Source organism: Fringilla coelebs (genome assembly GCF_963513975.1).
Source record: "Fringilla coelebs genome assembly, chromosome: 6".
In the NCBI taxonomy this organism is placed as follows: Eukaryota; Metazoa; Chordata; class Aves; order Passeriformes; family Fringillidae; genus Fringilla; species Fringilla coelebs.
In genome coordinates, this window is record NC_140034.1 from 55,432,613 (window position 1) to 55,451,435 (window position 18,823).

General features: G+C 39.9%; 1 protein-coding gene across 6 annotated transcripts in view; it reads left to right on the forward strand.

Moving 5' to 3' along the window:
- GALNT18 (polypeptide N-acetylgalactosaminyltransferase 18) overlaps positions 1–18,381 on the forward strand; it is a 223,764-nt gene extending 205,383 nt beyond the window's left edge. For all 6 annotated transcript variants that reach the window (XM_084207122.1, XM_084207123.1, XM_084207124.1 and 3 more), the window contains one exon: positions 17,919–18,381. In XM_084207122.1, the coding sequence (XP_084063248.1) occupies positions 17,919–18,065 (147 nt within the window). In that variant the 3' untranslated portion in view covers positions 18,066–18,381. The remainder of the gene's footprint in view (positions 1–17,918) is intronic.
- The last annotated feature ends 442 nt before the right edge of the window (positions 18,382–18,823 follow it).

The window sequence follows — 18,823 nt, forward strand, 5'->3', positions numbered from 1 at the left end:
CAGAGTACTGTTATGAGGGGTGGAAAAAAAGGTTATTTCAGTGGAGTGAAATGCAAAGTAACCTATTTAGGAATGAGGAACAGAAATCTGTTTGTTTTTTTTTTTTAGAAGTAGCTACTGACAAATGGTGGTAGTGGATCATTGGTGATAAGAGCCTCATAAAGAGGTAGTTCTGCAGCTTCTTTTTTAAAAAGGCTCCGGCTTTTACACATGAGTGTGAGTGATGCAGAAAGAGCCTGAAGGAAAGGCTGAGGGGTGCTTTGATAGTGATGAGAATGCTGGTAGGACACTAAGACAGGCCTGCTGTCTGCATTCATAACTGATTTAAAAACATAAGGGAGAGTAAAGAAGCCACAAAAGTTCTGGGGCTACAAAAGGTGCTCTAACACTTCGGGAGATCACTCTGGTTTGGCTTAGAGGAAATGGCAGCGTGACTCAAGGCATCTCAGTGTTTTCACAGAGGGCTATACGTTACCCTGAAGACAAAACAGGTTCCAGTGGTTGGAAGCCAAAGACAGTCAAATTCTGTTTTTCAAAGAAAGATGAGTTTTTCCTAAGGTAAGTTGAACACAGTGGAACTTTGCCATGTCAGGTGCTGGCACGCTGGTGAATCAATGAAATGAAATGACGTTACTTTCTAAAACACATGCATGTTGTAGCTTCTGGGGCAAATGTCATAGCTAGTGTGAGTTTGCCTGGTATCACAGATGCTCCTCTGCAGTTTGAGACAACAAATCTAGTTGGGTACTCCAGCCCACAGGCTGAGGGTCCCCACTAGAAGCATTTTTTTCCCCTGTATTTAATTTTTCTGTAACATCCACGTGGATTTGCAAATATCTTTCCTGTCAATGCAATAATTTCTTTAATAGTCATTACCATATACTTTAGACATTTGTAATACAGTTAGTATCAGTCTTGGTGCAGAAAGTATCTGGACATTAATCAGCAAAGCATAGTATTAGCTTATTTTGTATTTATACTTGAAAGTTGTCTAGGTCTTTAGGAGGTAACTCTCAAGCAACAGATCTTAAATCCCTAAATTGGCCACTCAAGGCCAAAGTTTTAATTATATCTTCTCACAAATTTTAACACTAGTCTTTTCATGAGGGGAGCCTTACTGTATCCATCTCTGCACTTGATTTTTTTATGCCATTTCTAAAAAGTATAATTAAAATTGAAGAGTTACATTTTAGCATGGTCCGCCTTTCCAGTGATTGCACCACATACCCCAAAGTTTTGATGATAATTAATGGTTTCTACTCCAGGATACTACTGCTATTTCATAATGGTGATTATGTTAGATCTTACTTTGGGGGCAAGGGACAGCAGTAGAAGGCCATGATAATTTAGCTATTAAAATCTTTAAAAATGGGATTTAGCAGTATTAGGATTGTTGCAATTCCATGTTGCAGCTACAATTTCTCAAGGAAGTTGCAGCACTGGTAAACTCCACTCTATGTTCTCTCTCTTCCTTCTGCAAAGGAACATCTCCCTGGGAGAAGTTAAAGCTAGTTACTTGTTTCTTCATGACAAATTAATAGACAAATGAAAGAATTAAAAGTTATCTGTTCAGAAAGGATTTTGCTAAGACCCAATACAATTAAAATGTCATTATTGCTTAATGGGGTGCATTCTCTAAGTTAGAAGAAAGTTAATGAATGTAATCAGGGCTTGCCAAGATCAGCTGATGAACTCCATTTGAAGTGCACCCATTTAGCCTGGTGAAAAGATGTATTTGTGTGACTGTCTTGGAAGTTCTATCTAAAAAGACTCTTTTCATTACTTTTTTAAAGCCCTGGTATTTCTTTTCCATATGTGCAGTGAGCAGGACTACTGTGAGTATCATACTGATGCTTATATTGCCTTGAAACTTGTGAACCATTAATTCAAATGTAGATGCTGGTTGTAGCCTTTTGTAGCACTTTCCTTTAGCTGCAGCTATGCTTTGACTTGTCTGGGCTCTTGAGCCATTCCATGGGAATGTCTGATGGTGTAGGAAAGTAAAAATACAGCAGGGCAAGTGGGGAATTATCTCAGAAGGGGAACAGGAAACGGACTGACCACCCTAAGTAGGATAAACTAATTGCACTACATTTCCCTGACCAGCACAAAAATCTGTATTTTTCCTGACAGACATTTATGGTAAATTAGTTTGAATGAGGAAACACTATATTATGAGAGGCCCCACAATAGTCTGTGGTGGGACATGGACAGCAGTCTGGTTGACAGAAAACTGTACAGCTTTAAAAAAAAAAAAAATAGCCTTCAGGTAACACTGTCCTCCTCCTCTGTACTGTGCAATGATGAGTGAATTCCAGATGACAAAGTAGAAGATGGGGTTATCCTCAGTTAGGGGATTCCTTGCTTCTGTAGATCGATTAAAGAACTATTTAATTAATTATTAAGTCACATCTTTTAGATCAGAAGTGTGTGTATACACACATATATATATGCTTGTGCAAATATATAAAACTTGATTTCTTTTTTTATTTTATCTTTCGCTTTGGTTTTAAAATTTTAAATTCCCTGGCTATCTTCAGTTGCAGGCAGTTGGAGTCAGGAAACCAGATGTCCACTGCTACTTTGTGGACAAAATTGTGGTTTGATGGGCAGGCACTTGGAGGGAATCACTACCTCTGATATCTTTGTCCTGTACAGAAACTTGCATTGAGCATTCAAAGCTTGTAGTGTGTGTTTGTATAATCAGGATCTGTCTGAGCACATTTCCATGCTCCACAGTTTTGTACAGCTGCCAAATGCAATGAGACCCAATAAAATGTAGGCTTTGGTGGCATTCTTGCTTGCAAAGTTTCTTCAAGTGTTTATAACAGTAATTATGTCAAATTATGTAAATTAGCCCAGAAAAGAGTCCCATCAACTGGGTGGTGTTCAAGAATTTTATTGTTCAGGCTGTTTGTCAAGTCTTCTCTCAGGGAAATGTTTGTTTTGGAAATACTTTTATGCTGGAATGTTTTCTAGGTATTTGACAGCTCACCTAGTTCAGTCTGTCCCACCACTTTTTCATTTAATCAGAACAAAGTTAGAGCTTGTAGCAAAAAACCGCAGTAAGTGATCAGAAATTAGACAAGGCAGAGGAGATAGAGGCAAGAATTACATGGTAGGAAAAGGTCAGAATTTTAGTAAAATATCATTTGAAACATGGTCTCGAGGAAGCTGGTTTGGCATCATGAAACACGAGGAAAGCAAAAGCTCAGGCTGTGAGCTGGTTTTGGTGAGGAGCAGCTGCAGACACTGCTGGCAGCAGCAGCAGCTCCTGTGGAACCAAGGGCTGGCACAAAGCACCAACTCAGCAGCATTTGTCCCTGTCCCCAGTGCTCAGTGTCCCTGTCTGAGTGCTCAGTGTCCCTGTCCCCAGTGCTTAGTGTCCCTGTGCCCAGTGCTCAGTGCCCCTGTCCCTGTGCTGTGTCCCTGTCCCTGTGCTCAGTGTGACTGTGCCCAGTGCTCAGTGCCCCTGTCCCTGTGCTCAGTGTCACTGTCCCAGTGCTCAGTGTCCTTGTCCCTGTGCTCAGTGCCCCTGTCCCTGTGCTGTGTCCCTGTCCCTGTGCTCAGTGTGACTGTGCCCAGTGCTCAGTGCCCCTGTCCCTGTGCTCAGTGTCACTGTCCCAGTGCTCAGTGCCCCTGTCCCTGTGCTCAGTGCCCCTGTCCCTGTGCTCAGTGTCACTGTCCCCAGTGCTCAGTGTGACTGTGCCCAGTGCTCAGTGTCACTGTCCCAGTGCTCAGTGAAGCTGCTGAGGCTGCTGCAGTGATGGTGCTGCAGGGTCTGGTAGGTGGCAGAGAAGGGGCTGTGGGAAATGAAGGCCAGAGCGCCTGGGCAGTTCTGAGGAGATCTGTTGGTAGAAACTGCTTGTGGCCATGATATCAGTTCTCTGATCTGATTAGGTTTGTTGATGTTCTGGAGCAGCAGTACATTCTCACTGTGACAGTCAGGTTTTTTGGAGGACAAATCTCAAATTTGTCTCTCAGTCTCCAATCTCTCCATTTCCAATCTGATTTCCCAGGCTTATTGCTGATGCAGAGTCAGTTGCCTGCCCTACGAGTGGAATTTTTGTCTGTGTATACCTCACCTGGGTGGCAGCAGATCAGCTAGAAAGTTCACTTACCTCATTAGGGCTCCTCCAGAGGCATACCAAAGGGAAAAGGAGGAAGTGTTTCTGTAATTACTCTTTGAGCTATCCTGTTTTCTCTTTAGTTGGAAGGGGATGTGAATTCTAACCAGAAGAGCCACCTCTCACTTTTTGCTGTTGTGAGAAATGCTCTGTGTAATAAGAGGCAAAAGAAAGGACACCAGGCTGAGGTAAAAACTTGGGATTTATCATTCACAGCTGTTTCATACTTAGCTAATTTAAGTAATTCAGCTTCCATTGTGGTTGCCATAGAAAGGTAGGAAGAACCTGCATCTGTAGGAATGGGCACTCACCACATCCTTCATGGGAGGGAGAAGATGTGCAGGGCCTGCTCTCAGCACCCTCCTGTTCCCATATCTTCTGATAACATTGCTTGTGCATGGTGTGGAGAATTGTGATGCTAGTCACTGCTGAAGGTTTCCACAGGATGTCCTCCCATTCATAAATGCTTGGAGGGAGTGGTTTATGCTATGGCCAGAAACTGTAAATAAAATTTGTGGCTGACAGCTGTAGTTACAGTATGTATTTCCTAAATATCATAGTAGGAAATGCTTGGGAAGGAAAAGGGAAGAGAGACAAGCATATTAATTACTGAATTGTTACAGGTATTACTCAGATAAATATGATTATTTAGATCTTATTTAAATAGGTGTTAGATAAGGAGATCTGTTTAGCTGTATAAAGAAAGAATAGACCTTAAAATTACTGAATTTACGTCTTGTTCCTCCTGAAGGCTTTTGCCTTTAAATTCCTCTTACCCACCTTTATCTAATGAAAATAAAGGTGGTGCTGTACTGCATTACCCACTGCCACAGCCCAGAGAAGCACAGGAATGCAGCTGCATAGCAAGATTAAACTGGTGGGCTGGGAAGCAAGCAGAGAATCTCTGTACCAAATTCAGATGCCCCCTTGCTGAGCACACAGCATGCAGAAGCAGAACCCAACACCATTATACAGCAGCCTAATTCTGATGTCCACTCATGTTTTAATCCCATCCTTTAGGCAAGGACATCAGCATACAAGAGGGATTCATTCATCTCAGCAGAGCTCTGTGTGTCTAAGGGAACAGTGGCCCCCATCCACTTCAGCAGATTCTCCCATTATGAGAGCCACAGGCTGGCAAAGCAGCATCATTGATTTATCAAGAGTTTGAATTTTTGTGGTATTTTTAACCACAAGGGATGCAAATACCCTCAGTATGTCTCTGTAGTTTAAGCCATGCTGTAATGCTATAGGACTGTGTAATTAGGCAGTGCTGTTTGCCTGGCAGCTCAGAACAGAAAGGGATAGTGATCCTGTTAAAAGAGATACAGACTTTGATCCTGCAGGAGAAACATAAAAGAAAAACAGAACCTAATTATTCCATTAAATGAGCCAATAGACATGGTTAAGCCTGTATTTTTAGTGAGGCAATCTGATTTTTAAGTAACCAGTGTTGCCAAGTGTGGAGTTTTGAACCTCAGACATAAAAGAGCACTTCCACAAACCCCATGGCTCAGTGGTGTAAAGGTCTAGTACATCAGCAGCATTTCTATATTTATGTATTCTTTGCCAATTGTTTTATCAAATATTACCCCAGCTTGCCTGTACTTCATATATTAACTAACTGCATAACAGCACCAGTTATTATAGCTGGAGTATGAGGAAGCTGAACCATTGTTCTGCTTAGACCTGAGAAAACTGTAGTTAATGTTTCAATTTGCATTTTTCTCTCATAAATTTGTCCCTAAATGTGTAAATTAATATTCTTGTAATATTTTAATATGACAATATGAATTTTAAAAAAGGTGTATTAAAATATTTCTTTTTTATTCACCATGAACAATAAGCCTATAAACATTTTAGTATCATTTATGCAGAATGGAATGGAGAAGTGCAAAAATCTAAATGCATACAGGCTTTTTCCATTTTGAATGCTTGACTACAACTTAAATATGAAAATGTATATGCAAAAAACACGCACAAAAATATGGAATAGAAATACTACTATACAATATTGTGTTTTAAGAACTGATGATAGATTTGCTTGGCAATTATTGCCAACTGATGCTAAATTTACTTGTTAATTATTGCCATAGCTAGTGGCAACCAAAATTCCATTGTATCAGTTCAGTTTTCTATTTGGAGTTATTTTCTAGCAGAAATTTTTAATCTTTGCAAATTGGTGTAGAACTTGCCAGCTAGAAAGTTGGTGTTGAATACAGCAGTGAAACCAGCTTTTAGTGGGTGCATTTCAAATCTTTTCTAGCATATCACATTATGCAGTATTTACTCTCCTGAGAACTACATTTAAGCTCCAAACACACTTGTGCTGAATTAATTTAGAAGAAAGTTAGCACATACCCGTGTTTTTCGTTCAAAACAGATACCCTATTTGCATATTTTAGCATCTAATTTTAAATGCCACATTTATTTACAAAGAAATTATTTGTTCGAGTTGCACATGATTCTTCCTCATTTCAGCTGTCCAGAGAGGCTGCATCCAGCAACTGCAGATAAGAGCTGCAGCAAGGCACTGCATGGCATTGCCATGTCAGGCATGCAAAACCACGGCCAAATCCAGAATGTCTCCTCCAACCTGAGTGATAAGCAGCAAGTGAAGGGCCTGAGTTTCAGGAGATCTGAACTCTGCTTTTGGTTCCTCCTTTGCACCAGTCTCTGCTTGGCTTCTGCATTCCCCAGCTGTGGGAGGGATGGAAGGAGTTTTTCTGTTACTATTTCAAAATTCCCAGCTGAAAACAAAATTCTGTCCCTATCAAGTCAGTAAAAGTTGCATCTTTACTCCCTATGGAGACAAAAGCAGTATGTATGTAAGCAAGATCTGGCTACCAAGTAATCGTTCACAGTCTGACATAAGAAGATAAGAAAAATGTTCCTTTGGAAATCACATAAATCAGGATGAAAAAAATTGACAAGAAAAGACTGTTTGTTATTCAGTGAAATGATCAGGCCATCAAGTCTGGTGTTCTGAAACCAAGAGTGGTGACACTCAGTATATCAGAGAAAAAAATAGATTATTTTCATTACTGCCTGAGTAAACTGCAAAAGGTTTGTGCTGCAGCAGCAAGGACATTACTTTCCCAATATCAGTTATAATCAGATTTGTGTGGTTACTGGGGAAAAAGCCATTTTCAATAACTAGACACTATGATCAGAGTCCCAAGGAACTCAGCCTAAATTCCATGTTAGAATATGCAGATCAATTGAAATACTGGTGCAAATTCATTTCCTAATTTTCTTCACTTTGCACTCAATTTATTTCTTAGGCCCTAGAGACTGGTTTAATCATAAGCATATAATGATAATGCAAGTAGTTCAGTTTCTGGGTTAAAATGCATTAAGCCTCCTTCTTATGAAGCATTCAGATTAGAAAACTTAGATTAATTAAATACAACACACACACAAAAGAAATAAAATTGTCATTCAGTGGTTTTTTTTTTCCCAAGGGAGTTATTCCTCACAAATAATCTCATCTAAACCCCATAAACCTTTGGAAATCTGTTAACATGTCTGGGAAAAAATATAAAAATCTTGGGTTTCCTAGTTGTGCTGGAAGGAGTTTCTCATTTATGTAGCTGAAGAAGAGTAACTAGGTATAACCTATGCTAAAGCTGGTAAATAGCAATGTGAAGTTGTGTTCTTCATATCAGTTGTGCATCTGTGCTACATTAGAACAATATTTTCATCCATAAAGAGAAAAAGAGAAAGAATAAGGCAGTGAGGTGCTCCTAGGCAGGAGCTACAGCTGCAAGATGTGAATGTGTATAGGTTTGGACCCCTCACTATCAGCAAGACACTGAGATGCTGGAATGTGTCCAGAGAAGGGCAGCAGAGCTAGTGGCAGGTCTGGGGCACAAGGCTGAGGGAGATGGGGGTGTGCTGTTTGTGAGGGTCTCCAGGACAAGGTGAGAGATGAGAATCTGACTCTAGGTTCTCAGAAGGCTGATTTATTATTGTTTGATATTATATTATATTAAAAATGCTATAGTAAAACTATACTAAAGAAAGAGAAAGAGAAAGGAGACTTCAGAAGGCTTCACAAGAATGAATAATAAAAACTTATGACTCCTCAACTCCTCAGAGCCTCAACATGGCTGGACCATGATTGGTCATTAAATTAAAATAATTCACATGGAACTGTCAAACATGCACCTGCTGGTGAAACAATGTCCAAGCCACATTCCAAAGCAGCCAAACAGAGGAGCAGCAATCAGATAATTATTGTTTTCCTTCCTCTCTGAGGCTTTTCAGCTTCCCAGGAGAAAATCCTAGGCAAAGAGGATTTTTCAGAAAATATCATGGGGGTGTTTAGTCAGGAGAAAAGGAGGCTCCTGGGGCCTCATTGCTCTGTGTGATGGGAGGTTGTAGCCAGATGGGTGTTAGTCTCTTTTCTCAGTGCTAGGATGAGAGGAAACGGCCTTGAGTTGTGCCAGAAGAAGTTTAGACTGGATAACAGGAAAGGGTTATCAAGCAGGGAAATAGGCTACCCAGGAAGTGGTGCAGTCCCCTTTCCTGGAGATATTTATAAGACACCTAGAAGTGGCACGTAGGGACGTGGTTTGGTTTGGTTATGTAGCTGATTGTGTTGCATTAATGGTTGAACTCAATGATCTAACAGGTCTTTTGCCACTGAAACAGTTCTGTAATTCTATATACCACAGTGATATTACTTTTATTAAAACCAAACAGGAATGGGGAAAACCTAGGAATAAAGAATTTGCTGCATCACAGATCAAAAAATTAATTAACTGGATTAATTACCTTATCCAGAAGACAGCCCCAGGCATTGGTTTGTGCTTGCTGTTTCACAGAAATGAGCACTGCTGGGAGCCAGCAGTTCATTTTCAGTCCAAGAGGAGGATTCCCTTCTTGACCCGATTTGCTGTCTTTGAGAAGACTGAGGCTTGATTTGTCTGAATGATCATCTCAGCATGCTTGAAAAGAGTTATCAGCCCTCTTAAAATTAACTCAGCCCATCAAAAACATCTAGTCAGTCACTGAACATTGATGTCTGAGACAATGAATATACTCTGATAAATCCAATAGTTCTAGCAAATTTTTAATCTAACACTCCTTTTTTCCTTAGAAACTTTGTTTACCTGTTCCTCACTGCTATTCACAGGTATGCATACTTTTGAACACTAAAGGCAGGTCCCACTAATTTTCCCCTGCTAAGCAAAATCCTGTTTTTATTTCATGTTACTATATTTTGTAATTCCCCACCATCTGAGTAGTCCATCACACTTCAAAACATCTTTGTTGCCTTCCTCTGTCTTACACTTTAAACATCTTGAAGCAAGCCTAGATTACAGCAGATGAATCAGGCCTGAATTGTTTGCAGAAATAATTTATGTAATCTCAGAATGAAAAAGGTAACTTTTCTGAGCTTTTCGCAAAATGCAGTATTAAAACAAATAAAGCAAATATCCCCAGCACTCTTTTTTTTTTTTTTTTTTTGGTTGTATCAAGGTATTGTTTCATTACACAAGCAGCTGTTGCATGGCACAATAAATGAAAAGAAAGTAAAGAATTCTGGGTTTTAGTTAGAGAAGAATTACCCTGCAGAAAACATTGGGAAAAGGATTAACTTTGGATATTTTCTATAGGTCAAGTCTCACCCACAACTCCAGCAGTGTTTAAAATGCAGGATTTGCCTATATCCAACTCTTCTCCTGCTAGAGGGAGTAGCATTTGTAGTTGTTGCTGTGAACTGACATAGTTTAGAAACACATCTCAAGTTCTAATTTAGTACTTGAGTATCAAAGTTGGAGCACTAAGTAGGCAGTGAGAACTGAATGTGGTGGGTTCTGCATATGGAGTTTTCTGAATGCTGCCAAGCAGGACAAGCAGGCAGATTAGGGCAAGGGAAGACACAAAAGACAAGTGTGAACATCATCCCCTTTAGTGATGAGGAAAATAAAATAAGAAATACCAATCTATGAATCATCCCTCACCAACATGCATCTCTGCAGCTTTCTCCTTTAAGTTCCCAAAAAGGCAATTATTTCTGAGTCCTGTTACTGGTTACTCAGGACAGATGTGGTCAGGAAAACCCAGCACATCATCCTCAACTGCAGAGCATCAAGCCAGTCCTTCCTTTTCCATAAATGACTTGCTAGGTAATCCTGGCTCTCAGAAGATCAACATAACACATCATCATCTGGATTTTATTTACATAAAAACCAAACAATGCATGCAGCTGTAAATTCTGCACTGAGCCATAATTATCAGGGCTATGTATGGATAAAGGATTCCCTTTTAAATCTGCTTTCCACTCTACCACAGCCACCCCCCACTCCCCACACAGTGTTCAATAATTAATTACAAAAATCACGTCATATGCCTAGAATAGTTGTTTCTGCATGTTTTTCTAGCATGTCAGGAAGATTTTCTGGCCACTGCTGATAGAGTAATAATTCATGTTTACTTTTTGAAAAATATCTTAGTCTGGCTAATGTATTCTTCTCCAAAACTTCTGTTTTTGTAGTCTTATCCCAAGTTTCTGTAGTGAAACACATTTCCAGCTATCGTATCCTGATAAGCTTCTTGGTATTTCAGTAAAGGCTTGAATTTAATTATTTTCAAGTTATTATTTTCTTAATCTCACTACTAGCAGGACTGTAACCTGTTATAAATCTGTGTTAATTTTTTTTTATATATGTGGAGAAATGTTAGTGATAGTTATAGATCCATGTGTTCCATTTCTGATTTTTATGCTGCATCTCTATAATTTGTTTCCTATTCCAGTTACTTTCTCTATGAAGCTGTATTTCCTTGCACTAGTTTTAATTGCATTTAATACCTTAATTAACAGTATAGTGTATTTCTACATCCTGGAGAGAGTAAGCGAATCAGACCATCCAATCTAGGGTAAACAAAGCAGAAAATGATTGCACAGACATCTAGTTAATAAAACCCGCTCTGGTCATACAGGTGAGGCTGTTTCCTTTGGTTTGTCACAGCTGCAGTATTAAAAATTTAGTGTAGCATTATGAAAATTTAGCATTTATGATCATGTAAAACCTGAACACTCAGATGTCTTGGGAAAGCAATGAGACAAAATTGTGATGTGGATGTTGAAGTGGTGTAACTGTTGAATGGTGTGTCTAATCCCACTGTCAGAGTATGTCACAGCATTTACACACTGAGTACCAGCCAGTGGATATAAGTGCTTGGGTGGCTGCCTGACTACAGAACTTGAGTGCAGGAGGAGGGAAAAAATTTACTTTTTCCTTAAGAAATGGTTTGGCTGATCCCTACTATAACACTGCTTAAGTTTACATTGTGCATAGTGATTAGTTTTGTTTAGTATTGGAAAAATAAATTCATATTTTAAGTGAGTCTTGTAAAAATTCTCATGTGCTTAGCTACCCCGTAAATAAAGATCCAAATAGCTGAACAGATAACAATATATTTTTAATATATAAACTTGCTGTATATGATACTTCATATACATGCAAGCAGTTAAATGCACCTTATTTTCACAGTACTGATATAAAATAAATTAGGAAGCATGTCTGTGAGTAAGGGCACCTATCAATATACTTCATGGAGAAATATTTCAATTAAAATAGTTCAAGTTAATTGAAAGATTTGAACAGCAAAAGATATGTTATAGAGCCTGCTTTACTTACAGCACACCTGTTAGACAAAGAGTTGGAAAACTTGTCATACTTCTTTGGATTCAAGAAGTTAATCAGTTACCTCTATATTATATATATCCTTTATACAGCTAAAAACCAGAAAATTTAAACTGAAGAACATCCTCTAATATTTCCAAGAAACAGGCAATACTGAAAATGCATAAATTACTGGATGGGATAAATTCTTCCCTTCTTCCTATGAACATTTTCTTACTGCTTCCACATCCGTATAGAAGTGAATCACACAGAGCTAAAAAATGCCTTGTCTAATTTGAGTAATTTTCTTTAGATTTAAATTTGGTGTACTAACAGTCACTAAAAATGTACCCCAGTATTTTGGGGAAATGCACGAGGAGATCAAGTGTTCTGTTTGAAGTGGAGATTGTCTCATACACCTTACCATAATTCTTTGATTCAAATGTATCAAAGCAACAGCAAAGATTAGAGTTTCTGCCTCAAAGGCAGAGTGAACATGTAAATATTTGAGGTCACTGATTGAGGTCCAAATGGAAAATTAATAGACTGGAGAATGCAATGATCTATACAGTGTATGTGATAGGAGGCTCGATATACTTATTAACCTTTTAAGACCTTTTTCTGAAATATCCATGTTTAGGCAAGTATGTTTTTTCTCTTTCAGATAGAATAACATGAGCTTTAATATGATGAGCAAAAAGCAGGTTTGAACTCTGAAAGGAAAAGTGTTCACTTTAGAGTAACTCCTTAAAAACAGCCATCAGTCTGATTTTCAGTAATGCTGACAACCTCCAGCACTCATTTAATGTCCCTCTTCTCTACAAGGTCTTAAAAAGTGATCAAGTTTGGTAACTCTGCATCTACCACCCCCAGTAAACCAAAAAAGATCCCATAAAACAGTTCAGCAAAAACTAGCATGTCTAAACTGTCTAATTACTTTGCACAGCTTGGTACTGCAAGGGTTCGCAGGCACGTCAGATGGTGTCCTTAAGTGCCATATCACTGGATAAATTCTGCTTTACTGAAAGACTGGGAAGGAAACCCCTTACATCCAGTAGAAATGCAGAAAGTGCAGTAACTCTAAAGGAAGTCAAAAGCGTTGCTTTCCACTCTGTGTACCAGGATGTTGACTTGATACAGTGTTAGCATTAAAAGTACTCTTGCGAAGCGCTCCATCAGTTTTCTGTGTGTCTGAGAACCAGCAGGAGCTGAGAACATTTGTGCTTCTCACAGGAATGGCTTCAATTTGCTTCGCAAAAACCATGCAGCTTTCAGTCAAACCTGTTAGTGCTGACACATTCAGTCTATTTTTTAAAGAAGAGCTGACCTGGATGCTGATTTCTCCTCTTGAGACTCCTACTGCCATTGAGCTGTCCCTCATCATCAGTGATCTTAATCCTAATTCTGTTCAATTGCCCAGAATTTCTCTTGAAACTTTTTTCAGCCTACAGAATTATGTTTAATGTTTCATGATTAAAGACATTAGTCTAGGCTATCAATTTTTGCCTTTAGATTGGAAAGCAGACATCTTGCCTGGAATGGGGAAAGAAATCCACATGGGCAACTCGCCTTCCACTGAGCATGAAGTGTAGTAACACAATAAACCCTTTTGCCAAGCATGCAGTAAATCCAATTATGGGAGTTTTATGCAAGTTGGGATAACTGCTTACTATAAAAAAAAAAAGGCAAAAAATAATTAACTTAAAGGCACCTTTGCCTGCATTTGGCTTTAGGGTTCCAAATGCTAATGATGACAACAGACTGCATGCTTTAATTTGGAGGCCAAGCCAGTTAGAGGAGCTAAAGACAGTGTCAGCTTTTGATGCTTCAGTCCTGCCTGCTCATTTTTTTCCTGGAGTTACTGTTTGTGTGCTTTAATCCTTACACAGCTCACTAGTTCAGGCTTTGCAACCTGTATTAGGTGAACTGTCAGCAACCCAGAGCTGACAGGATAATACCACTGTCCCAGGCTTGGACTTGGCACACAAAGGGGTGAAAACGAACACAGTTAAGTAGAAAAATAACAGGAAATTTGAAGTAAGGGCCATACAAACCTTCCTCCCTGTGCTTCAGAGCAGTTCTAAAGGTAAAACAGAGCTAGAGCTGAACCAGGCGCTGCTCTTGTACCTCCCTGTTCATGTGGATCTGAGAGCCAGCAGTGTTCATCCTGGGTTTCTTCCTTGCTGCATCCCAGGCCATTGCTGTAAGACACATTCAAGACTCTGTGCAGAGAAGAACAAGTGGTTCTGTGGGGATTTAAACGATCTGCCCAGTTCCCTGAAGAGCTGCTGTGGAGGTGAGCTGTGAGTGCTCATCCAGCTGTGGTCCAGCCCCATCCTCACACGTTCAGCACAGCTGGATTTCACAAGAGCCCCCGGGGCAGAGTGCAGCTGCTGGCATTCCAAACACTTGCAGAATGTTTGGGCCTAATTCTTTGAGGAGCATTTAATTTTCTTAATGAATCTGAGTAAAATGTGTGTACACTGCACCCACTCTGAAGGCTGAAGCAGTGGCTCTGCACAGGCCTCTCATCTCTTAAAAACACAGCAGCTCCTAACAGGGCTTGAGCCTTCACATTTCCCTTTTGTGGTTAAAAAAAGCACGTCTTGCTAGAAGCACCTGTGCTCTCTACAATACTCAATTCACACATATTAGGCACTACTTAATTTTGGGGTCTCTTTATATTTCATACAGCAGCTCCAATATACTCAGCAGGCTGGTTTTCAGTAGCCAGAGCACTTTCCCCACATAAAAAAGAGCTTCCTTGGCTTTTTATCTCCCAGTTCACTTGTTTCTGTTAAATAAAAGCCAGATTTCACATGAGGGCACTTCAGAAAGAGTGAAGGAGTAGGAGGGGGATTTTTATATGGTTTTTTCAGTTGCTTGCTCGTTTGTTTTTTCTTAGGAATGGTTTACACTTTGTTTATGTAGCTGCCTGTGTTAGTGTTTCTCATGAGTACATTTACTGTTAACGCACCTGGGTTTGCTCTACAAAATTTAGAAAAAAGGTGTCCCGGTTTAGGGCAAATTTGGGAGAGAATCCCCAAAGACGGGCCCCTCCATACCAACCAGTTCAGGAAGAGAGAAGTGGAAAGAACCTGTTTATTTAACAGGAACAGCACCCCAAAGCACACAAAATGAACAATACCGGATGACAGCACTGTTTCACCGCTCTGAAAAAGATGACAAATTCAGAAAGTCTCTCTCCTGGGGGTGGTCACTCTGGTATCAGTCCCTCCGGCGCTGGGGCAGCTGCTGCAGCCACAGGGTGCAAACTCTCGGTGTTCCCAGGGCCCAGTCCAGAGCAGGTTCGAGTAGATCCAAAAGAGGAAAGGATAAACAGTCCAGGAATAAATTTGGGCTGTTTAGCTAAACTAACTAATGAGCAGAAGCAAGAAGCAAGAGCAAAGCAGAAGCAAGAGCAAGTGCAAAGCCAAAAGCCCAGCAAAAAACAAAAGCAGCACTATGCACTGCCCCGTGTCTGTGTCCCATCAGCCGTGGGGGAGCGGCTGATAACAAAACCAAAACAAAACATTCGCTCTTCAGAGCCAGTCTTGAAGGCACAGAACATAATATCCAGCACAAACAGGACACAGGAACGGGGATACAAGCATCATAACTTAGGCCTAGGACAAAGGAAAAGCGTTGTCTCCGCTATGAACATCCTCCTTCCTCTACCCCCAAATTCACATGGCATTTGGCCCCATTCAAGTGAAAGAAACCCTTAACCACTGAAACAAATGGGAATTAAGCAGAAAAATTCCAACTCCTCATGGCAGTCTTTAAGTCTTAACACTGTGCCTTCCTCTACCTAACAGAGCTACAAGTGCTGTTGTTTTTGTGAAGTGCTGTACTTCACAAAAAATGGAGAGAGGGAATTCTGTTCCTCTTCTTATGCCAGTAAATTAGAAATGACAGGAGAAGCCTAAGAGTGCCATGCACAGAGTCATATCCCAAGTCCAGAAAGTAATGGACCCAAGTAAGCTAGTTTTCTAACAAGACAAAGAGAGACAACTTTACTCAGCTTCCAGTGCAGGTTCTGAGCTGAGAATGTCTCTAGCACCAAAAGTCAGATGAGAGACAACCAATAAATGAAAGATACAAAACTAGTTTGCATAACTAACAGCAGCACAAGCACCTCCAGCATCAGTTGAAAACACAAAGAATTCATCTGGATTTTGGCTTTAGGCAGAAATACTTGTAAGGTGTAATTCCCAATTCCCAGTTTAAGCCAAGAGAGCTGACCCTGGGTGCCATGCAACACCGAGTCTACCCAGTGGAAAATCACACTCTACAGCTTTCTTCAAGAATAGAAATGTTATTCTAGAAGAAAACAAGATAACTGTTCCTTTCACAATGAGAAAATATCCGTTACCTCAGAGTTTTACATATGAATGACCTAGTTCAGAGCTCATTAGATTAACCTGGAGAAAAAAAAAATCAACCTCACTACAATGATCTCTAGAAGGCCAAAGTAACCAAGGGAATGGGGGAATGAGATTAGTAGAAGGGGGGGATGTCGTGTGAGTGTCTAGGATAAGACAAGAAATTGCATATAATAAAGGATTGACAAAATTTTCATCCAAGTTTCTTCAAATTTCTTGTATGTCATGCAGTGTTATTGCTTTTGGATAGTTTGGAGTTTATGCTCCCACCAGACAGCCAAATTTAACTACTGTTATTAATACAAATGTCAATAACAGTTATATGGCAGTGGGAAAATACAGTTCATTCAGCATTTCATTATGGAGGTGTATTCAAATGCCTCTGCAAGCCTGTATATGTGGTAAAGTAACCAGTGGAAATTTTATCAAGGCTGCACATAGACCTACAGGAGGATTTATGGGAGCCACACATTTCGAATTTTTCTGGATTATTCTAGAAATGGTCCCTCTTATCCAAAGCTATATTTAAAATGTGGAGGTTTCCAACCTAATTCTGTATTTCACTATCCAGGCCCAAAATGCTATTTTAGAAGTCCCATCTTAGAGAAAGTTCTTGCTAAGCACTACTGGTGGGATAGGAGGGGACCCTCAGCCACGTGACTGAACGAAGCAGAACCTGCAGTGTGTGGCACAAGCTGCCTTTGGCTGGGGAACAGCACACAGCCTTTCTGTGGGGTTTATGCCAATGTCCTTCCCAATTTGTAATGACTTTACAATGCAAGGTATAACACAGACTTGAACAAAGCTATGAGGTGGTGGGTTGTGTATGGAATTGGGTGTTTGGTTTGGGTTTTTTACAGCAACTCTTTTTTCCCATCGTACATATAAGTAATTTCAATGCTTCTGCTCTTTCCGTACTTCAGGTGTACTAATCTGCATCAGCTCCCTTCTTTGATTTAAAGAGTAAGCCAATATTTCTCCACACAAGTCCAATGTCCTTTAGAGGCCACTTTCAGACTTACGTGCAATTACTCTACTCTGTGTATGTCCATGTATCTTGGAAGAAGCCTTTCAGACACTGATGTGTACAAGTTATCTTTTGCCTTCCTTAGACATGAGAGAGGAAGAAAGAACCAACTGAAAACAGATTTAAAGAGGGGAAAATGTAATTTATGTCACCTGCATGCGAATTTAATTGTAATTGAGGTCTATAGCTATTTGTGTGGTAACAGTGATTTAAAGCTTGATGCAACTCAAAAATGAAGGCAGGGCTTTAATAAGGCAGCATTAAGCTGGGAATTGAGCAAAATCAATACTGAGAATTAGCAAGAAAAGATTATAAAAGACATTTCAGTATTCAAGGAATAAACAGTTTTTGCATTTTATCATTTATGCGGCATACCGTGGCTGTCTTTTGCCTTATTTTGGTGTTCAGAAGGGAAAATCAAACAAAATCAGGGAACTCAAGCAAACAGGGAAGCCTTTTGGCTTTTTTATGGTTAAAATGCATAGGTAGAAACACAGCTGAATTCCCGAAATCCCATTTACTGAAATGGAAACTGGGCTATTGCAAACTGCACCAGAGATTAAACCAGCCTGTGACAAAGGAACCTTCATTCCAAATCCAGCACTTATCTTGTCTCTAACTGTAAAGTTTTCCACAGTAGATGGACACTGGAATGTTCTATAACTTATATTACCCCACAGCAGCAAAGCAACAAGGTCAGTGTTTAACACAAACCTTTTTCTTTTTGCCCCAATCTTTACAGGGAGGTCCTATCCAGAACCGAAAATCCAAGCGCTGCCTGGAATTGCAGGAAAACAATGAAAATGAATTTGGATTTCAAGTGGTCCTTCAGAAGTGCACTGGACAACGCTGGTCAATAACAAATGTCCTGAGAAGCTTGCCATTATAGCAGACTAAATTTTGTACCCATTTCTTTTGCTACTGTGTAGCAAGTACTGCATTGTTGCCTGCTGTACTGTATGCCTCCCACTCCCTGTCCCCCCAAGCTCCTTCTCTCCCCTTTTTTTGTCTCTGATTTGATTTTGTGAGTGTGTGGAAATAGGGTTTGTGGGCTGGAAATAAGAAGTTTTTATTTCACAATGATGTTTTCACAACATTTATAGAGATGCTGAATGACAAGTGACGGGTAGGCTATCCTAAAATATTTTACAACTGTAAATATTAAGCAAATGGAGACTATTTATATCTCAAACTTTTATTGAATAAAAAAGTCCAAACACTATTACTGTGTAGGTGTCTCCATGGAAATCAAGTTGGAAGTTAAGTGCTGGTTTCCTTGTTTTCATTAACCCAAGCCTGATCTCGGCATGTTGATGCAGAGCATCAGAATTCTGCAGACTTTTGATAAAAAGTTCTACCTGCCCACCAACAGCTGCAGTGAGGGAGGATTTTCTCTATTCTCCCTCTCCAGAGATCTGTCTAGGCCACTGTAGCTACTGTTGTGCAAATACAGGGGAAAGGTCTTGGGTGTGGAGGTGTTATGTCCCCAAGTATTTTTCCTCTCCTGTATCACTAATAAAACCCCAGAGAAAACCCCAGGGCCCAAGTAAGGCAGGGAAGAGAATTTGTTAAAAAGAAGGGAAAATAGTATCCAAGAGAAAAGCAGCAGCTATTGGAAGAAAAGTAAAATATAAACCCTGACATTTT